Source organism: Lasiodiplodia theobromae (genome assembly GCF_012971845.1).
Source record: "Lasiodiplodia theobromae strain AM2As chromosome Unknown scaffold_22, whole genome shotgun sequence".
Taxonomy (NCBI): domain Eukaryota; kingdom Fungi; phylum Ascomycota; class Dothideomycetes; order Botryosphaeriales; family Botryosphaeriaceae; genus Lasiodiplodia; species Lasiodiplodia theobromae.
The window spans coordinates 167,473-194,309 of record NW_023336428.1 but is presented as its reverse complement, the minus strand read 5'-3'; the positions used below and the strand labels follow the sequence as shown (position 1 = coordinate 194,309).

General features: G+C 53.7%; 6 protein-coding genes across 6 annotated transcripts; 2 read left to right on the top strand and 4 right to left on the bottom strand.

The window, feature by feature from the left end:
* Positions 1-8,843: 8,843 nt before the first annotated feature.
* On the bottom strand, positions 8,844-10,220 carry LTHEOB_7341 (1-acylglycerol-3-phosphate acyltransferase; the record flags this gene model as incomplete). Its single annotated transcript, XM_035516697.1, has 4 exons — positions 8,844-9,022; positions 9,110-9,397; positions 9,462-9,559; positions 9,895-10,220. The coding sequence occupies 4 exons, from the start codon at positions 10,218-10,220 to the stop codon at positions 8,844-8,846; spliced, it is 891 nt and encodes a 296-aa protein (XP_035371312.1).
* Positions 10,221-11,532: 1,312 nt separating this feature from the next.
* LTHEOB_7340 (Tetratricopeptide TPR-1) lies at positions 11,533-14,132 on the bottom strand (the record flags this gene model as incomplete). The annotated part of the gene is made up of 5 exons (XM_035516696.1): positions 11,533-11,616; positions 11,671-12,492; positions 13,186-13,502; positions 13,552-13,725; positions 13,793-14,132. 5 exons carry the CDS (start codon positions 14,130-14,132, stop codon positions 11,533-11,535), a joined length of 1,737 nt encoding a protein of 578 aa, XP_035371311.1.
* Positions 14,133-14,820: 688 nt separating this feature from the next.
* LTHEOB_7339 (uncharacterized protein) lies at positions 14,821-15,600 on the top strand (the record flags this gene model as incomplete). Its single annotated transcript, XM_035516694.1, has 3 exons — positions 14,821-14,829; positions 15,026-15,376; positions 15,433-15,600. 3 exons carry the CDS (start codon positions 14,821-14,823, stop codon positions 15,598-15,600), a joined length of 528 nt encoding a protein of 175 aa, XP_035371310.1.
* Positions 15,601-15,829: 229 nt separating this feature from the next.
* On the bottom strand, positions 15,830-16,914 carry LTHEOB_7338 (Inhibitor of apoptosis-promoting Bax1-related protein; the record flags this gene model as incomplete). The annotated part of the gene is made up of 3 exons (XM_035516693.1): positions 15,830-16,424; positions 16,593-16,663; positions 16,714-16,914. 3 exons carry the CDS (start codon positions 16,912-16,914, stop codon positions 15,830-15,832), a joined length of 867 nt encoding a protein of 288 aa, XP_035371309.1.
* Positions 16,915-17,485: 571 nt separating this feature from the next.
* LTHEOB_7337 (Dynein family protein) lies at positions 17,486-19,263 on the top strand (the record flags this gene model as incomplete). The annotated part of the gene is made up of 4 exons (XM_035516692.1): positions 17,486-17,639; positions 17,704-17,859; positions 17,910-19,069; positions 19,129-19,263. 4 exons carry the CDS (start codon positions 17,486-17,488, stop codon positions 19,261-19,263), a joined length of 1,605 nt encoding a protein of 534 aa, XP_035371308.1.
* A 1,321-nt stretch (positions 19,264-20,584) lies between these two features.
* On the bottom strand, positions 20,585-25,812 carry LTHEOB_7336 (Cnh domain protein; the record flags this gene model as incomplete). Its single annotated transcript, XM_035516691.1, has 3 exons — positions 20,585-21,565; positions 21,617-22,297; positions 22,348-25,812. The coding sequence occupies 3 exons, from the start codon at positions 25,810-25,812 to the stop codon at positions 20,585-20,587; spliced, it is 5,127 nt and encodes a 1,708-aa protein (XP_035371307.1).
* Positions 25,813-26,837: the final 1,025 nt, after the last annotated feature.

Below are 26,837 nucleotides of genomic sequence, written 5' to 3'. Positions count from 1 at the left end.
GCTCCAGATGGTTGAGCCGCCGCTAGCCTCTAGGCAGAACCAGTTCGACCCCTTAGAGCGTCATCGCCCTCGACTGGGGCAAGGCCCATCGTCTCGCATATCGTACGATTTTCCTCACAACTAAGTCATGGCCAGCATCGTATTTCCGCTGTTCTGGTGTTGGTCTCCATCAAATTGTGTGGGGATTGGTGGAAAAGCCGGCTACTCTTGGCAAGGCGAGTTCAAAGATTTTATTGTTTGCCCAACACGACTCGTGCTGCTTGGTCAGGTTGAGACTATGAACCCGCATCCAAAGGATTACATGCAACGGTCCAATGCGACGCGAGCCAATGCGCGTTCAATGGCAGGATGCAGTGAGGATGATATCACATAATCGCCCAGCAAATGAGAAGGACCGGACCAACCGGCCTGAACCAGCCTTTTCAGCTCAGGGAGAAATTTCTCACTCACATCTCTGCCTGCTATGGTTTCCAACCGGTATCTTGTGCCTGCGGGAACGCCAGGTATTCCACGTGTTACTGCCAGGCATGAACTTTGCAGCCTGAGGCAGATTTTGATCACTGATGAACATCTGGCAGCCGCGAAATACTTATGAAAGCCCGAATAACGAGTCATTCCAGGATCTCTACGCAGGAATCCCCCTTGCAATACGCTATATTCCTAGCGAAGTCCCTGTAGGACCGACTTGAACTCTTCGGGCAGCCCATTTCAGCTCTAGCTCCTCCAGCTCCTTTGCATAAGCAATTGATGATGTTAGTCGCAATGAACACGACGCTTCCAGCGGCTTCTGTGGCCTTTCAGTATCTGAACATAATCTGTACACAACAATAGAGCATCAAAACCATTTATCTTTCACGAGGACCCCTTCAGAAGGGGCCTGTCTCCATTGAGAAGGGTTTATGGAGGAATTTCATACCCACTCCACGATTTAACCTCGAGCTACGCGTGAAAGACTGATGGCATTCTCCATGCCTGTGTCTCCAGTTTTCAGAAGCCCTTGGCATCATCGTCCCCATGAACTTTCTCATCCTTTCCGGATTCCCACAACAAGCAATCCGCATTTTGGAACAAAGGAGATCTCATAAGTGAGAGACCCTTGGTCCCATACAGTACACGGAGCGGTTCTAATTGCGTGGTCTATACAAGCGATCCAGCAGGCAGTGAGTGGTTGCAAAGTCGAGTAAACCGGCCCGAATCTTGGATTCAACAACCGCCTTTTATATCATCTTTCAAGCGTAATTACAGATCTTATAGCAAACTTTTCACAGAGTCGCTCTTTTAAAAGTGGATTGGGGCATAGTTGTCAAAATACTAGGCGATAGGTCCTGGTCATCTCTCTTCATTGCCGGCCGTCGAATCCCTTGTTCTCGAGGGCGGAGTTCGTGTCACTCTGACTGCAGCGCCTGACGCATCGACCTTCCTCGCGCTGACAAGTATCCCGAGCGATTTCCCTGTCTGGATAGCCTTTGGTCATTGTCCTTTTACCTGTATCACTCTGCTCTTCTATTCAGCATCCAATGAAAAACAGCCATTGTCAGTCGCAATAGGCTGCCTCTACTGATACAATCGAGTAGCCCGGAGTCCAACCCCACGCCTTTGCGATCAAGGTGCCACGAACACATGCAAAGCCTGGTCTTTCTCCGATGCGGATCCGATATTACACGCGTCGAACCGGGGCGCCTTGTCGCCTCCCTTGTCCCGCTCTTTCGCTCCGTTCCCCCTCCTTCCGAAGACGGACCATACGCACAATTACGGAATATAATGCATGGAGGCTTCGCAATGCTCCTGCTATGCACTGCTTTCGTTTCTAGGCGCTTTCGTTCTCTCGCAGGGATCTCGTCGATCCTCTGGGCTGATCTGGGATATACCCTGTCGAACAATGCCGGGGCGGGTGTCCCACGTTGCTGTCGCGTCGTGTGTACTCGATGCTATTACCCATGGGGTAGATCGCCTTTGGACATGTTGATGCAACGTCAAGCCGAGGCCAACACTGACAGAAACTGTCGTGGAACAGGAAACGAATGACGTCGGATCGGTAGTCTCAAAGAAGAAAGAGGTACGAATGTCGACACCAAGCAGAACGCAGAGGCTGTTTCGGCTGAGGTGGAATTCTCCGCCGCTTACTGGATTCTCGGCGCTGGTTGTTGCTTGTTCCTCCCAGGCCGGGGGGTAGCGAAGCGAGTGGTATGAGGGATACCCCTGTTGGAGAGCTGTTGCCACCATACTGCACCTCTTGAGCACGCTTCATCACGAGGGGCCGAGTAGAGCTGAAGGGCTTATCTCCTAGCATCTTCGCCATGCAGTGAACACGAGGTGGAGTGGCCTTGCAGACTGCGCTAATGAAGTCACGCGGTGGATGGAATCGAACAGCGTCGTCCGGGATTGCAGTATTGGTGAAACACAAGGTTGCTGTTCTATTCAGCTCCCACACTCAGCTCAGACAGTGAGAAAGCGTGTTCGTGGTTGTTTGTTGGTTGCCAATTTCATCTTGCGCAATGTTAGAGTTTCCGGGGAACGCATTGACAAAACTTTCTTGTCTACTATTTTCCCTGTAATTTCTCCAAGTTCCTGTCTTCGCGGTCCGCTTCACTCAGCATCCTCAACTTGATGATGCAGTGGGGAAAGATAAGATTTCAACCTGATCCTTCCAGAACAAAAAATATGGATCGCCGCAACCATTGCCGCAGCCACCACCTTAAGCGATTGGCTGGCATGCTGATTTATGCTTTCACGCCTTCGAGTGGGTGTGGGATGCGAGATGAAGGGCACTACCGCCAACACGCCGTGCAATCAAGTTCCCAAAGACCTGGTAGAAACGAGAGGCCGAGATTACTATCACGATCCGTTGCGGAATACTATTTCCAGGAGGAAGTCGGCCTCGTTTCCTGAACTCTCTTGGAAACGCCATCGTCTGGAATCCGGAGATAACTTCTCCGACTCATCCGGTGGCCATAGCTCCCACTAGGCAGTGTAGTCACATGTATAGCTCTACGGCTCAAAAGGTGTTGATGCGTTTTGAATCCTCTCTGTCATCTTCTAGCGGGGATATAAACTTTGACTACAGATATCCCTTGCTGACCCATCATCTTCCCGCATGATGTCAGCCTGCCCCCTCGAAGTGGGCAACTTTTCACGAGGGAAGGAGACGGGCATTGGCAGGGGAAGCTTCTCGCTACCGCCACTCGCACATAGGCGCAGAGCGGAAGGAAGGGGGAAGGCACATGTTCTTACCGTTCATGATCCACCAGTTAGGCCCGCACCGGTTCCACTGGCTACCGGGGCACGGGAGAACAGTTAAGGTATCTTGTGCCCTCCCAGCTGTGGGGGACATGGAGAGTGCCAACCGACCTTCTTGTATGGCTCTACCAACTCATCAACCTGGTTTGGGAAACAGACGAAGGCATACTACACAGAGCTGTCAGATGTTACCCATCCTCAGTCTGACGGCTGTCATCCTCTGAGCTTAATGCCGCTTCAGGGCAGCGGCCCTGGGTTATTCCGAGCAGCTACAACGCACTCAATGGATATGCCAGGCGGCAAAGTATGATCACTTCGTAACATACTCTCTGTGCCCTTTGGGAAGGAAAATAGACATTCAGGCAACCAATTCGAGGCCAAGCTCTTGGATTACTTGTATAGGAAGTGATCTGTATGGCCAGCGGCCCAGCAAGGGAGTGAAATCATGCGGTGGTGATCGGGCGTACCATTTCATCCCTTTTTTCCGCAAGTACAGTGGCAAGGGAGCTCAACTCATCACGCACGATTCCAATCAGATTCGTCGTCTTGATTCTTTTCCAGGATCATACTTTCAACTTTCCTAGCTTGGCGTGATGGTTTGGTGACCGTTGGCTGTAGTGCAAACCTGGCTGCCTAGTCAGTGGCATCAGGGTTCGCAAATTCAGACTTTGGTCTCGTGCTGCGCTCCTTGGAAAGATATTTTCTCTACGTCTCGATTGTTGAGGGCCTCGAAAAGAGACGGCTAGCATCTTAATAATACTCCTTGCGAAGGGGTAATATCTTAACTTCCAGCATGTTCATGTGCTTGGAATCATCAACAACGGTCGGTGATGAGATTTCATGACAGCAAACAAACTTTCAGGGATGATTCAGTGAACACCAAGAGTGCGAGATTACAAGGCCATCATGACAGCTTGTCACGCCTGGCAAGCGCAGAGAGATACATATGTCTCCGGCAAGCTTTCTCAAGCTGGCATATAAGATGAGCTTTTATATCACAAGAAGGGTATATTTTGGCAGCTCTCTTATGGCCATTGGCTCTTCATCTCAGTCTTAAGCAGGGTTAAAAGGCATTATTAGATACTGGAGAATGAGATTTGCTAGTTTCACTCATATTTATGCTCTTGAGGAATAAGTAGTTCAATGTTCTAATTAATATACGTTATCTACGTGGCGTGATAAGAAAAGGGATAATTATATAGTTGATATTCTAAAAATATTAAATATGCTAAGATAAATACTAGAAGAAAAGGCAAAGAACACGGTAATAAAATGCGGTAATAGAGATCCATAAATATTAGAACTAATCTTTTTATTAAATTAGATGGTATATAAATCGTTAATAAAACTTACTAGCGTCGCGGAGTTATTATATTTAGTTAGAGAATTTGGTAATCAGATAGAGCAGGAACTTCTAAGATACGAGACTCTCCTGGCCGGTGGTTACATTACTCTTTCAAATATGTCTGAGTCATCAAGGCTTTAGAGTCAGCAATCCAACACATTCTAGCCGAGACACACTTCCCCCAGCTCTCTAACACCATTATTATAATCCACGTGTTCACAATCGAGAAAGACGATAACCAAATTTGGGCAAAACACCGGCCGGGTACCGCCAAAAAACTGGCGAGAAGGTGGTGTAAGTCTTCCAAGGTTGCGCCTTGAGCTTTCCAAGTGCCCTTTTTGGAAGGGTTTAGGTGGCTCGACTTCGCAATGGCTGACGTACAACCCTTATGAAGTCAGATTTCATCAAGCCGTAGCGTTGAAAAGGGGTGGGAGGGGGATTTTTCTGATGCGACGAACTCAGGTTAACGCCACTGCTTAGATTGTGGCTAATCATATTAAATAGGAATTTCCACCGCTGTAAACTCAAGATCTATACAGTAGTTACAAGCGCAGAGTCCCTTATCGGCTTGGCAAGTTTTAAAGGAGGCAAACGTCAGCCTGTAATACTGTACAACGTAGACCTCGCACGGAGGAAGAATAAAGTATCCAGTCTACTCAAGCTTTAATATGAGCTTATTAGAGTAAGATCCCATACTTGTGCTGCTAATATGGTATGATCGCTTAAATTTGACGGAATTTAGACCGGGCAGTGACATCAAAGTTGAGGTAAACTACGGACGCAGATACCAGTTCCACCAATTTCACACCATCATTAAATCCAGTCATAGGGGCTGCTACCTGGAGTTTTTGTGGGTTTGCTACCCCCAACAGAGAAATACTTATTTCGCGTCTCACCGCGCATTATGTGCTTATGACATCAGAAAAGAAGCATTAAACAAACAAAACCCTCAGCAACAGTACTTACATATGTGTGTAGCCAAGACTGAGAATTTTTTTGCCACAGGATTATCCCTATTTTTGGATGTCCGTCCGCGAAATTTCTTCCCAGAGCAAGATGCCGTTTATTTAAAAGATTGAACTAAGCATGCATACAGTCTGTTGTCTTACCAGCTGGACTAAGACGTTGCTGACAGGCCTCCAAGAAGCACGAGTACGTGCGATTCGTGGAACGGGCGTACTGCTGCTCTGCAAGCCGACCAAGTCAGGTCTGCTTCGCCCAAAAACTTTTGTACAACTAAGATTCGAAAGGTGTCGCTACATACATCGCCCGACCTTTTTATTATCCTTTACTTGGTGGGCGCAATTATAGCTGTAAAATTCAAATAATTGCCCAAACGTGAGCGAATGGCCAGCTGCCGAGCAGGAACAATTTGGCAAGCGGGTCTACGTTTACTTTGCTAAACAAGGTACAGTTCAATGAAACGTCTCATAGAGCTTGCAGGAAAGGTGTCGGTAAAAATCTAATGGCCTGCAACGCGTGTCCAATCAGGTAAAATGGCACCCCTCGTTCAATAGACGGTAGGTGAGCTCAATCACATACACGCAGCCGCAAAGAATTTTGCCGCGCGGCATTATTTTTAGGCCCTCTTCAAGCACCGCTGGATTTGGCTGAGGCTCTGGTGCCTGTGCCTATGCAAAAATTCGTACTAACGACGATACAGGTGGTAGATCTATAAATAGTTTCACGCGTTGTTGTACAGGCGCTGCTCAGCCCTAACGCGACATGTGCTGCGCCAGAGAAGTATGGATTATGTGAGTTTCCGTAAACGCTTTACCGCTTCAGAACCAGAGAAACACAGACTAAATCCCTCCAGAGCAAGCTTACTGGCGCACGAGCTAGCCTTGCGTGTGGAGAAATTCCATTTCAAGTGTGGTGTTACAGAAGTGAGGCATACGTGTTCCTCTTCGCGTTTTTGCCTGCCGATCTGAACTTAGACCTGAAGGAATTTGTGTATCCTCATTTTCACTCAGCTTTGGGGTTGGTGAGGCCTCATGCTCATAGAGAGGCGGAGCCGCGATTAGTCCCGGGACATTATAAAATGTCGAGCAGTCATAATCTCGCATATTAGTTTAAAAATTCCTTCACTGCGCTTTTCCAAATCAATTCAGTTCGATTCAAGTTCTACAGCTAAACTTTCTCGGTTATTCACAATCGCTCTCGCCTTATATTCTTTTTTCTAGCCATTGTTCACTTTCCATTACTCGCCAGTCAATATGTTATGCTCTCGCTTTCTTTTCTTCCTGTTCATACTAACTACTCTGGCCAAGCGATCACCACACAGACTGTCCAAAAAACACAGCTTTATTACCTTGGTTTTCAGAAGCCTCTCTCTACCAGAAGGACCAGACCCAGCGCAGACCTCCGCAGCAATCCAGGCTCCTGAAAATGCTACAGACATCATAATGGGAAAAGATATTGGGTCGTTGATGACCCCTGTAATAAAACCGCCAGAAATAGGTGCCATCGCGCAGCCGACCAGAGATTCGTTACTTGCACCCACTTCCACCACAACCTCGACTTGGCAGCTTGGCCCATCAATTTTTAAAACTGTTACTCATTATCTGAACCCCATAGTGTGGAGTCCAGTGATGAAGACTGCCACTACCACAGCAGTGCAGACGCCACAGTTAAATGTCACTTTTGCGGCACGAGAGCCAACACGAGTATACAAAACAATCCTGCCTCATAATAATGCCACAGATGTCGCTTGGAACCCAGTGGAGCAGCATACAAAATTCCCAGCCACAACAGATGCAATCGGACAGTTCGGGTACATGATTCCGCTGACGACCAAATCTGGGCTCCTGCCACCCACTTCCACGGTCTTTCTCACCCCCTCGACGGAGAGTGGTGAATCAACAAGCATTACTTCTGCCACAGATCAAAACACGGATTCAAGCTGGCATCTTCCATCGAGTTTTCTAACCTTGACCATGGGCGACCGTCATCAAAATAGCGCCAACACATGGAACCAAACAACGGCGACCGTGACCGTAACACGCTACAAGACCCCTGCAGCCGTTCTGCAGAACAGCGGTGTGGGAGATTTCCTGAACGTCACCCTGATCAAGCCCTCAGCCATGGACAATTCCTCTGTAGCCGAGACGCGATTTAGCCATCCAACACTGTCATACGAGTCCAGCATACGTGTTGATAAGCCTGCGGTGCTCGTCACACTCCATTTACCAGCGGCAATAGTAACATGGACGACAACTTCAATGCATCGAGATTCATCTGCACGAGCGTCCACGGCCCGTACAGTCGCCCAAACCCGCACAGGGCCCGCTGGTGAAATCCCATCCCCTTCGAGTCACCGACGGCGCAACCACAAACCCACATTCATTTGAGCTTCAAAAATCTCATGGATTAATTCGCTGGTAAGTCAGTAGTGGGAGAAGCCACACTAAAGCCTTTGGTCTCTCGAATCGTTCGCTCTTCCGCTCCGAACCACCATCATGCCCGGCAAGTTGCAAGTCATACTTGGACATCCACGATTTTCACTTGCCTTCACCTTCGTGAGGAATTCTTGTTTCCCTTTTGCTTGGTCAATTCATTTTGTTGCTGCTCTAAGCACATATCCTCGTTGTTTGTTTCTTTCTTTTTCTTTCCTTTTCGCATTGGAAGAAAAGCACCTGTTTGGTCAACCATTTTCGTTGTTTCTTTGAGCGTACCCCTCGTCGTCCTGTCTCTGTTCTCTTTTCGTTCTGCAACCATAGCGCAGGAGTTTCGACGCTGTTTCTTCGTTAGACCTTGCATCGCTCTCATGATTTACCGCATATCAAGTCTCTGTTTTGGTTAGTCCGTTGTGACAAAATTTTGTAATATTTATAGACACAAATCTCACCGTTGCAAATCCCCAGCATTGATCAATTGACGAATTTGGTTGGCCCAGACATGAGTGAGCATGGCTGCGTTACCTGAGCTTCCTACACAGGGATACTCGACGATCATGCACTTTGCCTATGGCGAATCTATTTCTCTCTTTTATCGGATGGCACTAAAAGATACTAACGGTTTCAAAATAGACAACATGGCAAAAGGGCCATATATAATAGACAAACTCCGTTCAAAATGCATCGTCTTCGAGGTATACAGCACAACAAAGCAATAAGAAGAGAGGAAAAGGCGCACGCTTCCAAAAATCGCGTCTCCAGTCTCATGACGACAGTCGAAGCCGCGACCCAACCAAAATTCTCTCTTCGCTCAACCTTCCAGCATCTCACCTAAAGGTTTCGAACCTGGAAATTCGAGCATCCGCTTACAGCTCCTTCTTCACGGCAGGAGCGTGGTAAGCACCAGTCGACTTCAGGGCTATCGCCTCGCCCTTCTCGCTGTGCGCGAGCTCCTGCAGCGTCCTGAGCATCGATTCCCTCGTCTCGGTCGTGAGCCGATCAACATCGGCGGCAGTCAGCCCCTTGGTGGGAATGGGAGGGAGGACTGGAACACGTATAACGTTAGCATTCAATGCTCAACAGACGGTACTAATTTGAAACACCCTAAGGAGAGACTAGAGATCCCACTTACCCTTCACAGGCACGACGCCGCTGTTGAAAATCTTCTTCTTGAGGCTCAAGACATTGCTGTAGTTCGCGACAACGATCGGGACAATAGGGACCTGAGCCTGGACCGCAAGATGGAAAGCGCCCTTCTTGAAGGGGAGAAGTTCAGGGCCATCGGCATAAGAGCGCGTGCCCTCGGGGAAGATGTAGACGCTCTGCTTCTCGTTCTTCATGAAGTTGGCAGCACCATCGAAGGCGGCGCGGGCGGTCTTGCTATTGCCACGATCGATGAAAACAGACTTGGAAAGGGTCACTGTAGATTCGGCGCTGTTAACGATCCATAGCAATCGAGTTGTCGTAGGGTCGAGAGAACTTACTGAACCAGCCGAGGAAGGGAGTGTACTTCAAGCTCTTCTTGGCAGTGACACTGCAATACTTAGGGAAGATGCAGCCAAGCATGAGGACATCGAGTTCACTGTCGAGTTGCGTGTTAGCAAATCCGGTCCTTCCAATGATACCCGGCGTGACAACGCGAGCCAAGCATTTCATATCGGCACCTCTTCCCCCTTTCCCGGGAGATATCTCCCCAGCATTCGTCATCCCCCCACATGCCACCTTAGGTCTGATGTGCCACGAATCTTTCCCCACTATTTCCCCAGATCTCCATCCAGCCAACCTCCAAACGCCCCGTGCTCTTGCAATCCTTCTCACAGGCCTCAGACCACATCCAAGCCCCATAACTTCCTTCCATGAAAGCGACTTCACGCGAAAAGCAAAGGGAACAATGGAAAAAATAAAAAGGTAACTCACGTCTGATGATTGCCCACGAAAACGGCGGGCCGCTCGAGCAGATATTCGTCGCCCTCGACGACGGCAAAGCTCACGCCGGTGCTGAACCACATGATCCACTTGAACGCGCGGGCCGTCGTCCACTGGCTGAGCCCGCCGTAGCCCGTCGCGCGCAGCACCACGCTGCTCACCACGCCGTAGCACGCCGCCACCAGCAGCGACGACACCGACGCGATCGCGCGCGCCACGAACGACAGCATGCTGTTCCTCGGCAGGACGGTTGCGAGCCCGTGCAGCAGGAGCGGCGAGACGACGATGGCGGCGAGGGCGCGGAGGAGGGCGCCCATCGGGAGGAAAGCGGTTTAGGGTAAGGGGGAAAGGGAAGAAAGAAAAGGTGAGAACGGAAGCCGAGGCCGGAGGAGACGGTTGAGGTGGGTTTTAAGTTGTACGTCGGAGCGCTTTCGGGCGCGGGCGTTCGTCGGCGACGGCGAGTGGAAGGCGGTCTCCACGCGGTGGTAGGAGCTAGGTACGGGGCGACCTTGTCGGCTTGACGGAGGGGCGGGAAAAGGGTGCGCTTGCGGCGAAATGCGGTTTGCGCCCCGTGGAGTTTGTATTCCTGCCGGCAGTGGGAAGACGAGGAAGCGCAGACGCGGATCGTTGAGCGGAGAGTGCGCCGAGGTTCGAGAAGATACGGCAGGGTTAAGCCGGAGGCGCGTGATGGGCGAGATTTGGGGTTTGGTCAGAAGGCAGACGGCGAGCGAAAGCAATTGACAGTCCGTTCGCGCAAAACAACGGGAGGGAAGGCGGTTCGAGAGGAGGCGGGGCGTAGCAGGCGTCACCTGTCCCGGTTGTGTTGAGGTGGGATGTCGGCGCTGGGGCTTTTTTCTGTTGCCGACGGTTGAACCGGGGCTGGGCAGCAACTGCGAGCGCGGGCGGTGAGCGAGCTTGAGCCGCAGGGATCAGGGAAGCTTGGCTTTCCATTGGGCGGGGCCTGTGGCAGCTGATCGCGAGCGCCAACATCACGTTGCACATTCGCACATCTGCCATCATGAGACCTGAGATTGATTTCTCCAAAAATAGAGCCCAGCCAATCACAAGGCTCTCAGTCTAGGCTTCACGCCCGTCGTAGCTACTCCGCTGGGCAGCCGTGCTACGAGAACTACATGATGTCTCCCTTCCATGCTGTCTCAAATCAAATTCCCCGCCGCTCTCCGATAGGGGTACTATACAGTAACGAGGAAAGCTCGTTTCTCTGATCATCATTAGAATCCACTAGTAAACGCCAACCCAATGCGCGGCCCTGGAAAGGAGAGGTCCGAGGAAAAGCCCAAAATTAGTGACACTGCTCCACTGAACGCCGCCATGCTCGCTTTGCCAAAATCAAAATTTTTGAGGTGTGGTATTTGTCGCTCTTCATCCAACCATCATGCGCCAAATCGGAATGAAGCGACTACTGATAGGGCAAGGAGATGCATCAAAAGGGAACATAGCCAAAAGCCACGTTGTACCGCCGCTTTTGTTGGGGGACGCCATGCAAGATGCCAAATGCGATGGGGTGATGCAAAGGTGCAAGGGCGGTGAATTAGGAATCCCCACGCCTTTCTCCGAACGAGGACGGCCCAGCCGACAACTCGGAAATGATAGCAATGAGGGAGGCCTTCAAGCCCCGTCGTCATCGTCGTCGTACTCGTCATCTTCGTCATCTTCCAGCGACTCCATCGCTTCCTTGATGTACTGCGCAGCCTAAACCACCGTTAGCAATCTCGCCCGCCTCCCATAGACGACAACCAAGCATACCTTCGGGTCCAAGTTGAGCGCAATGGTAAAGTGCCTGATCGCGCTCGTCTTGTCTCTCATCATCTTGTACAGCTTGCCAAGCATGAAATGCACGTTAGCCTCATCAGGCGCCAAGTCCTTCAGAATCTCCAACTCCTCGAGTGCCATTCTGGTCTTCCTCAAATTCATCAGCACTCTCGCCTTCTTGAACCGTGCCAAAGCGCTCCGTGGATCCAGTCGGCACGCCTCGTTATATTGCAGCAACGCTGCCTGCGGCTTCCGCATTCTCTCCAGGACAACGCCAATGCACACCAGCAGAACCGGGTTTCTCGGGTTGATGTGATGAGCGTTCTTGTAATGCTTTTCAGCAACTTCGAATTTGCCCATTTTTTCGTACACCCGCCCAAGTCCGTACCAGCCGTTGTAGTGCCGGCTGTCCGCGGCTATAGCGCTTCGGTAGGCCAGAAGCGCTTTGTCGAACTCCTCGTTTGCCACGTGCTCGTGACCTTGCAGCGTGAAGGCGTACGCGAACTTCGGGTCAAGCTGCGTGGCACGCCGGAAGCACTTGACTGCTTGGTCGTGCTCACGCTGAAGGGAGAAGGAATTCCCAATCGCGCACCATGCCTGTGGGGAGAGTCGGTCTGTTTCAATGAGCTCGTGTGCCAGATAAGCAAGGTCGGTCTCTCCCTTAAGGTGCCATAGAACAGTCGAGTAGACTTCCATATCTTCCATCCGCGAAGGTGCGATCCGCTTGACTTTCTCAAAAAGGTCTGCGGCCTCGCTGTACCTTGCCTGCTCGTATTGTGCACGGCCCATCTGAGCAAGCACCCAGGGCGTTTCACGCTGTGCAGAGGGAAGGGAATTGAACTCTTCCCACGCAGATTGGGAAGAGTACCGGCTGAGAAGATAGTAAGCGCTTCCCAACTTGCAGAATAATTCTAACAAAGATTGCAAAGCCTCTCGCTCCTTCGCAACTTCGGTAGCTGCCGTCGACTGTTGCTGTTTCGGAGGCGCAGGTGCTATCGTATTCCCGCCCAAAGCGCTTTGGGACCGGCTTTCTTTCAAGTCTCGCTCGCTGGGCTCAATGGGTTTCCTGTTGCCGCTGATCACTCTTCCTACAGCGGAGGCGCCAGATCTGCTGCTCTTTGCCGCTGTGGGTAACCGAGCTTTTCTCAACACCCTCTCCTTTTCCCTTTCTTGAGTTTCCGCACTTTTCCCTGTAGCCAATGATCTGCCTCCCGAGGGCCGTATATGGTCCTGTACAGACTGCATTAGTCGGTGGCTCCTCCTCGGCTGAGATGCGGCGTTGCTCGCTGACGTGCTGGCATGGGCCATGTTTCCAGAAACTGTTCGCTTTTGGGCACCCGCCGTGGAGGACTTCACAGGCTCCGCATGGTCGCTGGAATCCGTCCCAGACCTTACACGACTGCGCGTGGTTATCGACTTCATTCGAGGAACGTCCACTCCGGAGTCCGTCATTGACGGCACCTGTCGGGGTCTTCTTGCTGGTGCGTGTGGTGGCTCCGCGCTTGGCACCCGGCTCATTGGTGCTCCGCCTGCTTCGCCCATCATGACGTCTTCATCATGGGCTCCTCCACCATTACCAACCGGCGTTTCCACGTCAAGGACTTGCTGGCCGTTCCCATTTGCCGCAATAAATCTTGCAAACAATCCGCCTCCATTTCGTTGGCCGTTCTCTGTCCGGCCGGGGTTGAAAAGATCCTGGGAAGGGGTGAAGATTCCATTTGAAGAGGCGTTCGCGGGAGGGGAGTCGGGGAAAGCGGTTGATGCTGATAATAATGCTGACATTTCCGGGGTCATTTTGAAAACGTTGGAGGGGCGGACAACGGCACCTGCCATACGTCAGCGGCCATGAACCTGCAAAGGAGCTGTGATGCATACCAGTCTCGCAGAGGTCGAGGAACGCATCCCACATGAAAGGATTAAGCTTAAGGGCTTCAGCATAGCATGCAATTGCCTTGTTGACATCCCCGTGAGCTCGCCATAGTTTTCCTAGAAGGCAATTCACAGCCGCAGCATCCGGCAGATGGCGCCTCGCCGTCTCGGAATGCTTATCTGGTAGTAGACACCTAATTAATATGTGGCTTTTGCTGGCAAACTTCCTTGTGTGGAGTGCACTTACTCCAGTGGTTCCGGCCTCCCCATTGACCTCGCGCGCGGTCCAGCGCTGTTATGCCTTCAGGGTAGCGCCCCAAGCCCAAGCAAGCTTGCGCAAAGACATAAGCGCAGCCTAGATGGTGTCCTCGGAAGCCTTTCTCGCGGCTGTAATCGTAGGCGGCCTTCAAGCGGCCAAGGCGGAGATTGCAAAGGGCAAGCAGGTGGGCGGCGTCCGGGCTGCGCGGTTCTTGCCCGTGTAGACGGCCAGCGAGGAACAGTGCGTTTTGCACGAAGTCATTGTCGAGGTGGTAGTAAATAAGCTGCCGCAGCTGCGTTGCGACGTAGGGATTCGGGGTGGGGGACATGGCGGCGGGTGGGTGGGCGTCGACGTGGACGACGCAGAACGAGGTGGTCGCGGAAAAGGATTCGACGAGGGAGTAGGGCACAGGTGAGCCCTCGAGGACGGATGCGAGGAAGGTCGGGAGGTTGCGGCGTGGTTACGCCATGAATGCAGGCCTGACTTGTCGCAGAACCAGAGCCGGGGTGTTTGTGTATACAGGTTGTCGGACACGACAAAGCGGAGCGACGCAGGCTCGGCAGAGATGCACGCAGCGCGACGGTCGGAAGCGGCGCCGTCAGCGTGCGACCATGAAGGCTGGGAGGGATCGAAGGTGGCGGGTCGCGCGACAGGCAGGCAGCGTGGCGTGAAGCGAGGACTGGCCGCGGCGCGGTTGCGATGGCTAGTCTCGTCGGGACGCTTCTCTGTTGTTGTGCAGGCCCCGGCGGTTGGCGGACAGGCTCCCATGTCGATCTCTAAGCGCTTCCGGCAAGCGCGTGGCCGCGCTTAGGGTTCCCCCAGAGACTGCTCGCCTGGACGTCACTCCAGCCAAAAGTTCCACCCCCGCCGCATAGGACTGATTCTCACGCTCATCGACGCGTGTCTTTGCAGGAGCCCGCACCCTGTCCACTCGGAGCGCCTACGCATCTCCTCGCCCACGCGACCAGGTCCATCTGCGTCCCTGTCTCTCGAAACGCACACCACCGCGACCCGCAATGGCCCAGGTATGCTGCACCTTTGCGAAAGCCCCTTCTGGCATAACATGAACATTGTCTTCCCTTGGAGCACGGCTCAATATCCCATCCTTGCCTCAAACAATCGCAATTCCCCTCCAATACTGTCAATTGCGCTCTACACAGCAGCTATTCCGCCCACTTCTGCGAGCTTCCACGTCACCCAGTCAGAGCTAACCGCCTCCAGAAATCGCAAAAGCAGCTTGCCGCGCGCAACAAGGAGCAGCTCAATCGAGCGCATCTGATCACCCTTGGCATACACTTCTTCTTCCTTCTGTCCAAGTTCCTCTTCGCGAAAACGTGGTCCGGCCGCTCCATTACCGTCTACATATTGTGCTCGTTGCCGTCATTGGTGATCCAGTTCTGGTTTGAGCGCATTGCGCGCCCAACCTACGACAAGGAAACTGGCCAGCTCCGCCGCGCCGGAGAAGACCTCGAGGCCCAGGGCCTGACTGAGTGGATGTGGGACGTACTGTACTGGACTCAGGGTGTTTTAGTCATTGCTGCTGCTCTCGGCGATGGCGCGTGGTGGCTTTGGGTGAGTAAAGTCGTCGGCAAGCGTTCGGCAATCCTGAAGATGCTAACAACACCTAGCTCGCCGTGCCTGTCTACTCGGCATATCTTGCCTATACAACCTTCATCGGCGCAAGGCAGAGTATGGCTGGTTTGTCGGGTGCTGGAAATGCCGAGGGGATCTCGACTGGCAGTAAGAGACAACAGAAGCTTGAGAAGCGGGGTGGCCAGAGGGTGCAGTACAGGTAAAATTCACTCTAGAAGCATGAAGCATGCTAATACAAGACGATTTTACATAATATGCAACCTTAATGTTCAAACAGCAGTTAACAAAAGCAACGTGTATTATCAATTTGAATTGTGCCGATGAACCTAAACAAAAAACGCCACGTTCCAGACGAACAAAGAAAGCGGGACAGCACGCATGGGAGCGCTGTTGACCTCAGTGCTTCTCTGTAGGATGACCCATGGTATCGGCCTAGTTGTTGTTCTGGCTGTTCAAAATGCGAAGAATGGCCAGGAATAGGTTAAGGATGTCAAGGTAGAGGGACATAGCAGCAGCAATCTCCTCCTCGACGTGGTAGTGACGCATAATCAGCTGGGTATCGACCAGGATGTAGCCGCTGAAGATCAAGGCGGCAACAATACCGTAGCCCAGTTCGACCTTGCTGTTGTAAGGGAAGAAGGCCGACATGAAACCAAAGATGATCAAGACCCAGATAGCGCCAAACAGATAGGGCATCCATGACGTAAAGTCGTACTTGCTCTGGCAAGCAAAGGCAGTGAGAGCAACGAAGATGGCTAGGGTGAAGATGAGAGCTTCGAGGACGATCGTAGCCTCATAGTAGGAGGTGATGACGGAAATGGAGTAGGACTCGAGAACAGTGAAACCAGTGAGGAACAGCAGGTTGGTCGGATATGACTTGCGCTTCCAGAAAGTGAGAAGCATGAAGCCGATGGCGCCGAAGAGGGAGATCCACATCATCCACTGGTTGCCTTGGATCCAGTGCCTGTAGCCCTCACTGAAGAAGGAGATCGAGCTTAAGACAGCGGTCATAAGAAGCTGGACAGTCCTATACGGTATTGTTAGCAACCATACCTTTCCGCTAGTTCGGATATCTCCGTCATTAGAGCTCAGGCATTCCTCGGGACGTCTCTTCTAGCACTCGTGCCATACTACCGTCCAGAAAAATGACCCGGGACCCCATATTCTTATGTGCGCTTATGAGGCGACGACTTACAGGATAGCGTAGACCTTGCGGATGAACTGCATGCGAATGTCGAGAGTAGCCTCGGCAACCACGCCACCGAACTATGGCGCGTCAGCGAAGCCTATAATACGTAAAGCGAAGCTCTTCGTACCTTGAAATCGTCCGGCACATTATCATATTCGCCACGCGCGACACCAGAGAGCAGAGCGGCGTTGGTGGCAGCTTCGGCCTCGTAGGCAGGTGGCGCCTGGCTGAAGCCCGCCGACTGCTCGTCTTCGAACGAGTCGCGCTGCGGAGCAGGCTGGTATTTCGTGTTCGCGGCCATCGTGTCGTAGTTCTGGTTGTGGCTCATGTGGGTGTGACGGTTGCGATCGCGCGGCGGTTGTTGTAGAGGAGTGGAGAGGTACGCGAGATTGGAATCGGTAGGAGAACGGGCGGCGGAGTAAAGTACGATGACGAGACGCGCCTAGCTTTGTGCAGCGCGGGGGCCCCGTTGGCGGCACGGGCAGAAGCTGCTGGAATGCGCCCAACGTGAAAGGCCAGCAGTAACGTCAAGACGCGCTTCCCCGTGCTGATCACTATCAGAAGTCTCTGCGACCAGAATGCGCAGCTGCCGTCGCATGCAGGCGCCGCGCAAGAGCCCAGACAGATCGGCAGCAGCTGCAAGCGTGGGCCCTGAAGGCGCCAAGCTTTGGCCTCAGGCATGTGTTTGAACAGCGCGTCCTCCCCAGAAACGCCGCCAGCGCGACAGGAGATGAACCAAACACCTCTCCGCCAACTCGCTCACACCGCCCACAACTCGCTGCATCGCGCTATCGCCATGTCCACGTAGACCCTGCGTCCTGTCTACGCCGAAGCCGAACCCCCATTGAGCACGCCGCTGCCCCTATCGCCGCCCGCACACCGCGTTCTCAACGCCCACCATGTCCGCATCACACCGCATATCGTCCTACAGCAACCGCAGCAGCTCGCCTGGCCGTCCTCGCAGCCAAGATGAGAACAAAAACATCTGGTCATCCATGCTGGATGGCGTTTCCAGCGGCAAACGATTACCCGAAAAGAGCTTGCTGGTCCTTGGTCGGTCAAGCCCAACAACTGCACCAATGCATGAAGTCTAACAGGAAATTTTTGGCGTCTGCAGGAGGCACACCCGACACCCAGAAAGAGTTTCTGGAATCACTTACGATGGACGAGAACGGCCGGAGGAGGCCGCCGGACCGCGGCCGCAGACCGCCCATCGCGAACCAGTTCGCGCTCGGCTATACGTACCAAGATGTCCTGGACGCTGATCAAGACGGTGCGCTGATGTTCCTGAACTTCAAGTCGGTTATATGCTGATTGGACTAGACATCCTCGCTCGCCTGTCCCTTTACCTGCTCACTGATCCTTCGCCTTCGTTCACCCCGCTCCTCAAGCCGCTGCTCACCCCCCGCACTCTGCCGAACATGCTGATAGTCATCTTGCTGGATTGGTCACAACCGTGGCTGTGGGTTCGACAACTGCGCGAGTGGATTCGCGTCCTGCGCTCCCTTGTGACTTCGCTGGAGGACGACTGCAAATATGTGTTGGAGGAGAACATTGTCTCGTGGCAAGAGCGGGGGCGCAAGAACAACCTCGATGGTACTCCGGGCACCGGGGCTGATGGAGATGTGTCGATACCCGTCGGACCCGGCGAGTGGGACGAGCCGCTCGGTATACCACTTTGCGTCGTGTGCCAGAATGCCGACAAGATCGAAGCACTGGAGAGGGAGCGCGGGTGGAAGGAGGAGGAGTTCGACTTTGTGCTGCAGTACATGCGTACTATCCTGCTGAAGCACGGCGCATCTCTCATCTACACGATGCCCGCGGCGCCCGGATCACTACAGACACTCGTGCACTCGAGTCTCGGCATAAAGTCAATGCTCCAGAAGAACTCGCTTAAGCACAACGTCATCGACCGCGACCGCGTTCTCGTTCCGCCGAACTGGGATTCCTGGGGAAAGATCCGTGTTCTGCGCGACGGCTTTGATGCAGAAGGCGTCAGCCAGGCCTGGTCCGTCGACATCCAAGCACCCCAACCACGACGACCATCTCTCAACGGTGAGGCGAACGGTGAGGAAGTAATCCAGAACGGCGCACCCCATGAGCCGGAAGAAGAGTCTCCCGCTGTTTCCATTTACGAAGAGACCATTCGCGACCCAACCCGGGACTCTCTCCTTGCTCAAGGCCTGCCAGTCAACACTCTCAACGGCGCAAGTGGAATTGAGATCGATAGCCAAGACAACCAAATGTTCTTGGGTAGTCAGCTCGAGGTTCTTGACAAGTTGCGAGCCGAGGATGAAAAGATCAAGAACGCAGCCAACAAGGAGAAGAAGGCCGGCGCTTTCATTACTCATGGCACTGGAGATTCAACGGTTGCCGGTACGAACAACGCAGGAAGTGGTGTTGTGGAAGAGCACATTGGACCGGTGCAGTTTAACATGGGCGGTATTCAGGTTGATGCCGATGACATGTTGAAGCGTTTGAAGGTACGTTCCACCAATGTTCGTTTAAGAAACGGATCGTTCTAACAAAGCTCTTTTTACAGGACCGCGAGGCAAGCCGTGAAGAAAACGGCGATAGTGGTGTTACCAGCCCTGTTGATGACGGCAAGACCGAGAATGAACGTCTGGCCAACTTCTTTGCCGGCTTGATGAAGAAGACGAGCAGTCCACGCTCTTGAACATACCAGAAGACCCAACAATTTGCCGGCACCATCGGCAATGACATATAGTACGGGCTTCTACCAAGGCCTCGCTCATCCTCGCTAGCAATGCTGTGGATGACAAGCTGGGCTCCGATCGGTAGTAACATTATTTACGAGCCGGAGATGATTACAGCCAGGGTTGTGGGGATGATTAATGGCGACCTACTGGTCATGTATGAGGATTCTGATGAAAAGGATTGGAGCGGCGGGGTGGCAACTGGGATTGGACGGCGGCTGGACAAGGCGGAGGAAATCTTCTTGGGTCGGGCCCAGGAGAATCAGCGGCGGCCACGGCCAGCTGCGCTACGCAAAGATATCCAGAGAATGAATGATGAGCGATACGTCGGCAAACGATCAGGGAATCAAGACGGTGAAGAAATATCATGGGGTGAGTGTACTTTTTTACATTATGTTCACGCGGAGGGGCGAGGGTGTGTATGTGTGGCTTGGCTTTATATACCCCCTTATTTTTCCAGTTGGTAGAATCTTCTCCTCAATGCGAATGACAAAGCGGTGGCATCTGCTTTGCCACGGAAATCGACGTGATTCTAACGGTGTGCCCGTTACGGTAATCGACTTAACCCCCTTACATGATACAATACTTCGTTCCCCTTTCGCCCAGCACGCTGTTGTCCACCATACTGGATTGGCGACCGCTGCATTATAAGGCCAAGTAATGTATCCACTGATCCACTCACAGAAACTTTAAAATCGACCAAACGGTACTATTGTTTCACGAGTATATCAAAATTCAATCGTCTCCAAAACCCAGGCGCCAATGCCAGCCACGACGGTTTTTACTTGGCTTTAAACAAACACATTACTACACGACGTACCCGTTCTCATAAAGCGAAAAAAAAAATTAAAAGGGGCAGGAGCAATGAAAACCATGCAAGCAACCTATAATCTCTCGGCCTTAGTCCGTACATTGGTCATAATCGCCAGAGGCAAACACCGAATGAAATGCACAATGAGATAAAGAAAAGCAGCGCAAAAAGAACATAAGCAACACAGCCAAAGCTAGAAAAGATGAAATTAATACCAAGAAGCGTACCAACAGCTCAGAAGGTATGGTAGGTATCACAAATTTAAAAGCGTGCAAGCATCTCCAAAGAAGCTGGGCGCAGAAAAAAAAAGAAAAATAGACGCATCGCCCATCATCACCAGATCATCAACAAACCCGTTCATCATCCACCCACTCTTTCGTGCTCATAGTCCACTTCCAAAAATGTCATCCTTCGTCATTTATCGCCACTTCTTCACACATGTCTTTTTCTCTTCTCCGTCCTTCCATCATTTAGTCTCTCTGCCCCTCGTTCAAAAGCAACTCCACGACGATCTGGCATTTCTCGTGTCTGGGGTGCTGCATCGCCAGCTTGACCGTGCGACTAAGCACCGCTCCATTCCCTCCATACGCACCGGCGCCCATGCCGTTCTGTCCGTGCGCCTGACCGGCATTGCCGTTTGGCTGGACCCAATGGCCACCGAGGCCTAGGCCGTCGTCGAGGCACTTGACGTCCCTGCCTGGAATGACCTGGCGCAAACGGCCGTTTTGCGCGTTGCGCACCTCGACAAAGTCCGGGTCGAAGAGCAGCACGTACGGGCCGTACAACGCCGCGGCTTTGGCCTTGCCGACGAACTCCATGATGACCGACCGCGACACGTCACCATGCTTGTTGACGTAGACGGCGCATTCTTCGTAGCAGAGCAAGAACTCCTGGTCGCTAAGTCGGAACATGCCCAGCGGATCGAGTCCCTGCAAGCGCGAGGCGATGGTAGCGACGTGACTCGCTTTCAGGTCTGGCACGGACCAAGACTGCTTCTTGTCGAGAGTGAGCACTTCGAAACCCTTGGATGTTGAAACGGCAAGGGAAGAGTGGAACAGATTGAGACCGTAGCACTCAGTCGGGATGTAGAACTCGTCGTATTCGCGGAAAAACTCGGTGCGGCCGGTTCGAAGGAAGCGGCTCCTTTTCTCGGTACTTTTTTGGAAGACGGGCTCGAGGACCTTGAAGGTAGAAGAGAGGCCTTCCCGCTTTTTGTAGAAAACGAGGGTACGATCTTTCATCTTGCCGGTTGCAAAGAAGCCGACATCACGCGAACCCGACAGCTTCTGGGGAGCTCGGCGCGCCGAATCGCTGTTGCTGCCACCTGCAGCGCCCCCGACAGGACAGACGAGGTCGAGGTGATAGGCGATGAGAGACTTGTCGGAGATCAGCAGCATTATGCTGAATTCTTCGAGAACGGCGATTTGTGAGACCTTCTGAATCGTGATGGCCTATGGTTCGTCAGCAAATTGTTTCATACCATGCAATAATTCTAGTCGTACCCTTGTCCAGCCGCGAGGATTGGCCGTTTCCGAGATGTACACTCCATAATCCGTCCCGACAGCTACCATGGGCTTGCCATATGGTTGCATGAAAGCTGTCGCGCAGTTGACGCGAGCTCTGCAGATGGGGCTGGGTCGGCCTGTATTGGCGAAAAGCTTCTCGACATCGTCAATAGCGCGGTCCAGGGGAGTGCCCTTGATGGTAATGCTCTGGGAGCCACCCGTTCCACCCTCGTATGCAAAGGCTGAGTCGGCCATAACACGCAAGCGGAATGGCTCCGCGTTTTGCGCAAACAGCGCAGCAGCATGCTTCGTCTTCGCTTCCAAGATCTTGTCACACCAGTCCTGGCGGTTTTGTGCCGACGGTGCGAAAAGCGTATACACCTCCTTACCAAGGTGTTTGATGCGGAATGGATACATGATCTTTTCGTCCTTGGGGCTTTCCAAGACAGTCGTCACCACCATGCCCTTGGCTGCCGACCCACTTGTTAGGGTAGAGCCCATGGAAGACCCCGTGTTAACGTGGGAAAGTGTTCCTGGAGCGGGGCTTGCATTCGATCCAGCGCGAAGTCGGGAGTCTGGTCTGGCAGTTGATGTTACAGTTGCCACGCCCTTGACGGAAGATTTGACGACTGGATCATCGTTCGAACTCTCGAGAACTAAAAGGTCCATCGGAATTGGCTGCACAGGTGTTAGCACAGACAAATAATAGGAAGAGACGGGGCACTTACCAGTCGAGAAACGTCATATCTCTCCTGCTTCGCGCCACCCTCCACGTCTCGGTGATGGACCGTCTTTGCCAAGACAAGGTAGTGGTCGAAAAGTAATGCGTGGGTCTCAAGCCATGTGTACCTTGTACCACCCATGCGCTGAAGGTCGCCCTTAAAAATGAGCTCTCGGCCCAAGTGGTTGAGGTTCAGCTCTACTCTCTGCATGCCTGGACGGAGGATGAGCTTGGACTGGAGGTCCGTGAGATCAACCTTGCGGGACATTTCCGCCACACGCGCATCGCACTCCTGTGTGACAGCCTTGATTTCCTCGATCGCAATGTGCAGATTCCTCTTCTCCTCATTGTCTACAAGAGAACGTTTGAGAACAGTACTGAGCAGAAGGCCGTAGTGTTGCAGCCTTGTGATCGGAGACTTGAGATAGTTGTCCCACGCAAGCTTCTTCGACATTTTGTGGGCCTGGGCTTGGTCCAAATAGCTGCGGAAGAGAATATTCCGCTCTGCTTCCTGTCGGACAAGGAAAGTGGCATACGGGAAAGCAGCCGCATACTCGATATATGCTCCTCGAGCTTTTCTGATCCATTCGCGGAAGATGTCGCTGAAGCCGTGAACCCAAGGGCCTTGCTCCTGTTGGCGGTATTTCATCTGCGGAAGAAGATGCTCCTCGTTTGCTTGCTTGACGGCGTCGACCTTGCCAAATACGTCCCGAATGAATCCCTTCAACTTCTTGGGGCCAATGACTGGAGGCTGCATCTGCATAAGCCCGTCGCGATAGATTTCGCGGAGGACATTCAAACTGTCCATGAAATTATCCTCGGTCTGAACAATCTCATGAAGGATGTTTTGCCTGTCGATTTCCTTTCTGCTGACACTCTCCGGGAGGTCCTCCTTCTTGAGCTTGTAGAACGACAGCCAATCCTCGCCCCTCCTCACGGATGGTTGCGCATGAAGATCAATCTTCTTCAACGTCCTCTGGCAGTGGTAAGAGTAGCAGCGCCCGTGAGTATGGTGTTCGTGAAGCGTTGGTGCGTAGCAACCGGATTTAGACAGTTGGAAGAGCACGCCGGAAGTCGTTGCCGGCGTGAATTTCAGCCACTCCTCAACGTGCTCAAGCGTTCCAACCTTGTACATCTGCTGAACGACTTGAGTGCTCAAAGTTTCAGCATCTGCTACATTCATTGTCGGAACCTTGTAAGTAAACATGTTCACCAGTCCCTCTGTGATGAGATGCTCTTTCAAGTCAGTTTCTCCTTCTGCCATCATTCGCAGCCAGGCGATGATTGAGCTTAACGCCCAAGGCTCCGTGCACCTTGCGTAATCTTTCGGTGTCAACTTCTGTGGGTTGAAGCGCTTGCCAGCGGGGAGTGCGGGAAGATCCAGAGTCATCGTGCTAGCTGTGGGTGGAGTCAAGTTTTCGCTGCTGGAATCTTTCTCATAGAGCGCTGAGGTACGTAATCCAGCGCTGCGAAGTCGTCGCTCTTCGGCATCCGTTTTGGACCTGATGGGTGGAACAGCTTGAGGCGTGTTGCTGTGGCTGACGAGCGAAGTCGATCTTGGCACGACAGCGCTACTTGGAGTGGCCATCTGATCGGGACCGGCAGGATAAGCTCCACGACCTTGCTGATAACCGTACGGGCTCTGGCGTTGAGTGAAGTTCGGTTCACCGGCGGGTGGTGGTGGGAGCGGTCGCGAGTGCGACATGCCTGGGTGGTAAAACATTTCAGGCGGCTCAGCAAGTGTCGATGTTTCAGACACCATCAAACTAGATTCATCGCCTTCGTCGTAGCTCAGGCGACGTCTGTGGGCACCCGGCTCGGCAAACCCGCCGGTGCCGAAAGTGTCCACCCTTGCATTGCTGGAAAACGGAGGGAAGGGGTGGATGGGATCATAAGCGTCTGCGTCGCTCGCGTCTCCGGACTTGCGTTGCGAGCCGGACGACGATAAGGTTTGGCTCTGGCTTCCCGAACGATCGATGCCGCCACTGGCGAGCTCAGCTGGATTTCCACCGTAGGTAAAGTGCGGCTCAAAGTTCCCAGCATAAGCGCCCAGATCGATTCCTGCCATGTCATCATCGCTGTACACGGCGTCTGTTGCTGTCGGTTGTTCGTGAGCAGGAGGTTCCGGCGCTGTGGACGATGTGGGCCGCATGTTGTAGCTGCTGAAAAGTGTAGCACCACTGCTGCCCCTGCGTTCCTCCTCCTCAGCCATTTGCAGAGCCGCCAAGCCAGCGGCTGCTTCCGCATCACTCTCGTCGCTGTAACTGTACGCAGCGTGCGACTGCGGATCTGGCGACAGGTGACCGTTTGTCGCCGCCGCTCCACTCCCAGTAAGCGATGCGTAGAAGAATGGCTCATGCTGGCCGTTTGGCGAATGGTGGTCTGCTTGGTCTACATCGATCCTCGGAGAGTTCCCAGCGTGCAACACTGCATTTTCGATTTCGTCATAAAGATCATCAGACGTCATTTGCCCACCGTATGGACTGCCATTACTATCTGATCTTCCAAAACCGCCATCACCCTGCGGAGGACCGGGCAGCGGCCGAGATTGAGGGTGGCGCCCATACGTATTGGTCCTGGTCGGCGAGTGCTGGGGAAGTGGGGGAAGGGGATTCGAGTGGTATAGTGGTGATGTCCGGCGGTCATCCTGGCCCACCGGGGGCGAGGGAAGCGGGTTATTGTATCGGGAGTCACTGTAAACAGAGGCCATGGACGGTCGTCTCGCGATTTGCTCCTGCCAGTCAGCCGGCGGCGGGGAACTACTGCTGTGAGGAGGGACAGGCAGGGGAGGAGGCGCGGTGGAAGGCGAGTATGCCAAGGGTCGAGGAGGCAGCGGAGCGGAGCCGGGGGAATTGGAATACGTCGGAGACTGTACAGAAGGGCGGCTGTATGTACGGGTGGGAGAGTACTGTGCTTGGTAAGGGATCTGGGGTGATGGAAATTGGACTGTCGCCTGGGGCGAGGCCGGATAAGCCTCATAGCCGTAGCCATAGCCTCGACCGGCGGTGGTGCCGCTGCGACCCAGATTGCTTTCCGAGTAGGCAGCGGGGTTGTACGGCTGGTGGGGAGCAGCAGCGTCGAAATGTGTCCGGTTTACACCACCAAAAGTTTGTGGGTTCGGGATCTGGACCGGGGCGGGAAACTGGCGGGGGTCGTAGGTCGGCTGGGTGGGCGAGGCCACAGACTGGTATTGCGAGCCGAAGTCGGTGGCAAGCGGTGTGGTGGGCATGTCCGGCGGCGGGTTCGACGAGTCCTGCATGAAGAGCTCATCGTGGTGGCGCACAGCGTAGCTGGGCCGGCGGTCCACATTCTGGCCGTAGCTGTAGCCGTCGCCTCGACCGTTTGTGACAAAGGCGGCCTCGTCGCCGTTCTCGAAGCTGGGGCGCCGGGCCTGGTAGGGGCTGGTGTTGCCGTAGGGCTGCTGCTGCGAGGAGCTGGGGCGATAGTACGAGCCGTTCTGGTAGTAGGACATGGTGTCGGCGGGCGGCGGGGAAGGGTCTGGTGGGCAGCGGCTCCGGTGAGGTCATGCACCAGGGCGGCGCGTGGGCGATCAGCGCGGAGGCGGGAGGGCGTTGCAGGGCTGCGGCGTCCACATGGGCGTGGTCGCGCGTCCGTCGATGTGCGCAGACAATGGGCGGCGGTGTCGCAACAGGGGCCGCACGGCGGAAGAGCTTCCCGAGCTACCTGGTGCGGGCGAGCTCTGGGGACGGCGCGGCGGTCGCTTGGGGCGGCGGCGACGGCGGGGCGGGCAGGCAGCAGAGGCGCGGGGCGAGGGACGCTGCGCGGCGCAGGCAGACAGCGGTTTTGAGGATCCGAGTCCTGGTGGACAGGTGTCTGACAAGACGACGCCTGGGCGAGCCCGACGTCTGCTGCTGCGGCTGTTCGCTCGTCGCGCTGGGCCGGCCAATGAGAGAGCCCAACGAGTCGAGCCCGAGGCGGCACGGCTGGGCGCTGCTGAGGCTGAGGACTTGACAGCCACCACATCCACAGAGGCGCAGCCCGACGACGTCTAGCATCTATCATCGCGGCCCGCGCGACGCCCTCGCGGCCCGCAAGGGTCCTCGCTGTTCATCAGCCTTGCAGCCTTCGCGCGCAGCGCACCTCCCCGCCAAGCCTCAGGCGCCCGAGCAGCCCCCAAGGCCGCAAGGCCATCCCTCCCCTTCTCACAATATTGTACCAGCAGCTGCACTCCCACTCAGCCCGCCACCAACGTGCAGCCCGGAGCCGGCGCTTGCAAGAATGACGTGGTGTCGTGCGCGCTGCGCCGTCAGCCTGCGAGAGCGCCGTGCCGCTGATCGCCACGTTTTGAGCGACCAGAGTCCCCATGGAATGCACGCTGCTGTGTCTGACACGGCCCTCGCGCTCCTCGGGTACTCACGCCTACCCCGCACATAAGCTCTTATATCCGTCCTCTTCACGAAGTGCTTATTAGAGCTCGCGTGCTTGGAGTGCTGTTTTCTGCCCATTGCCGTCTCTTTCGATCTTGAATTTACCAGA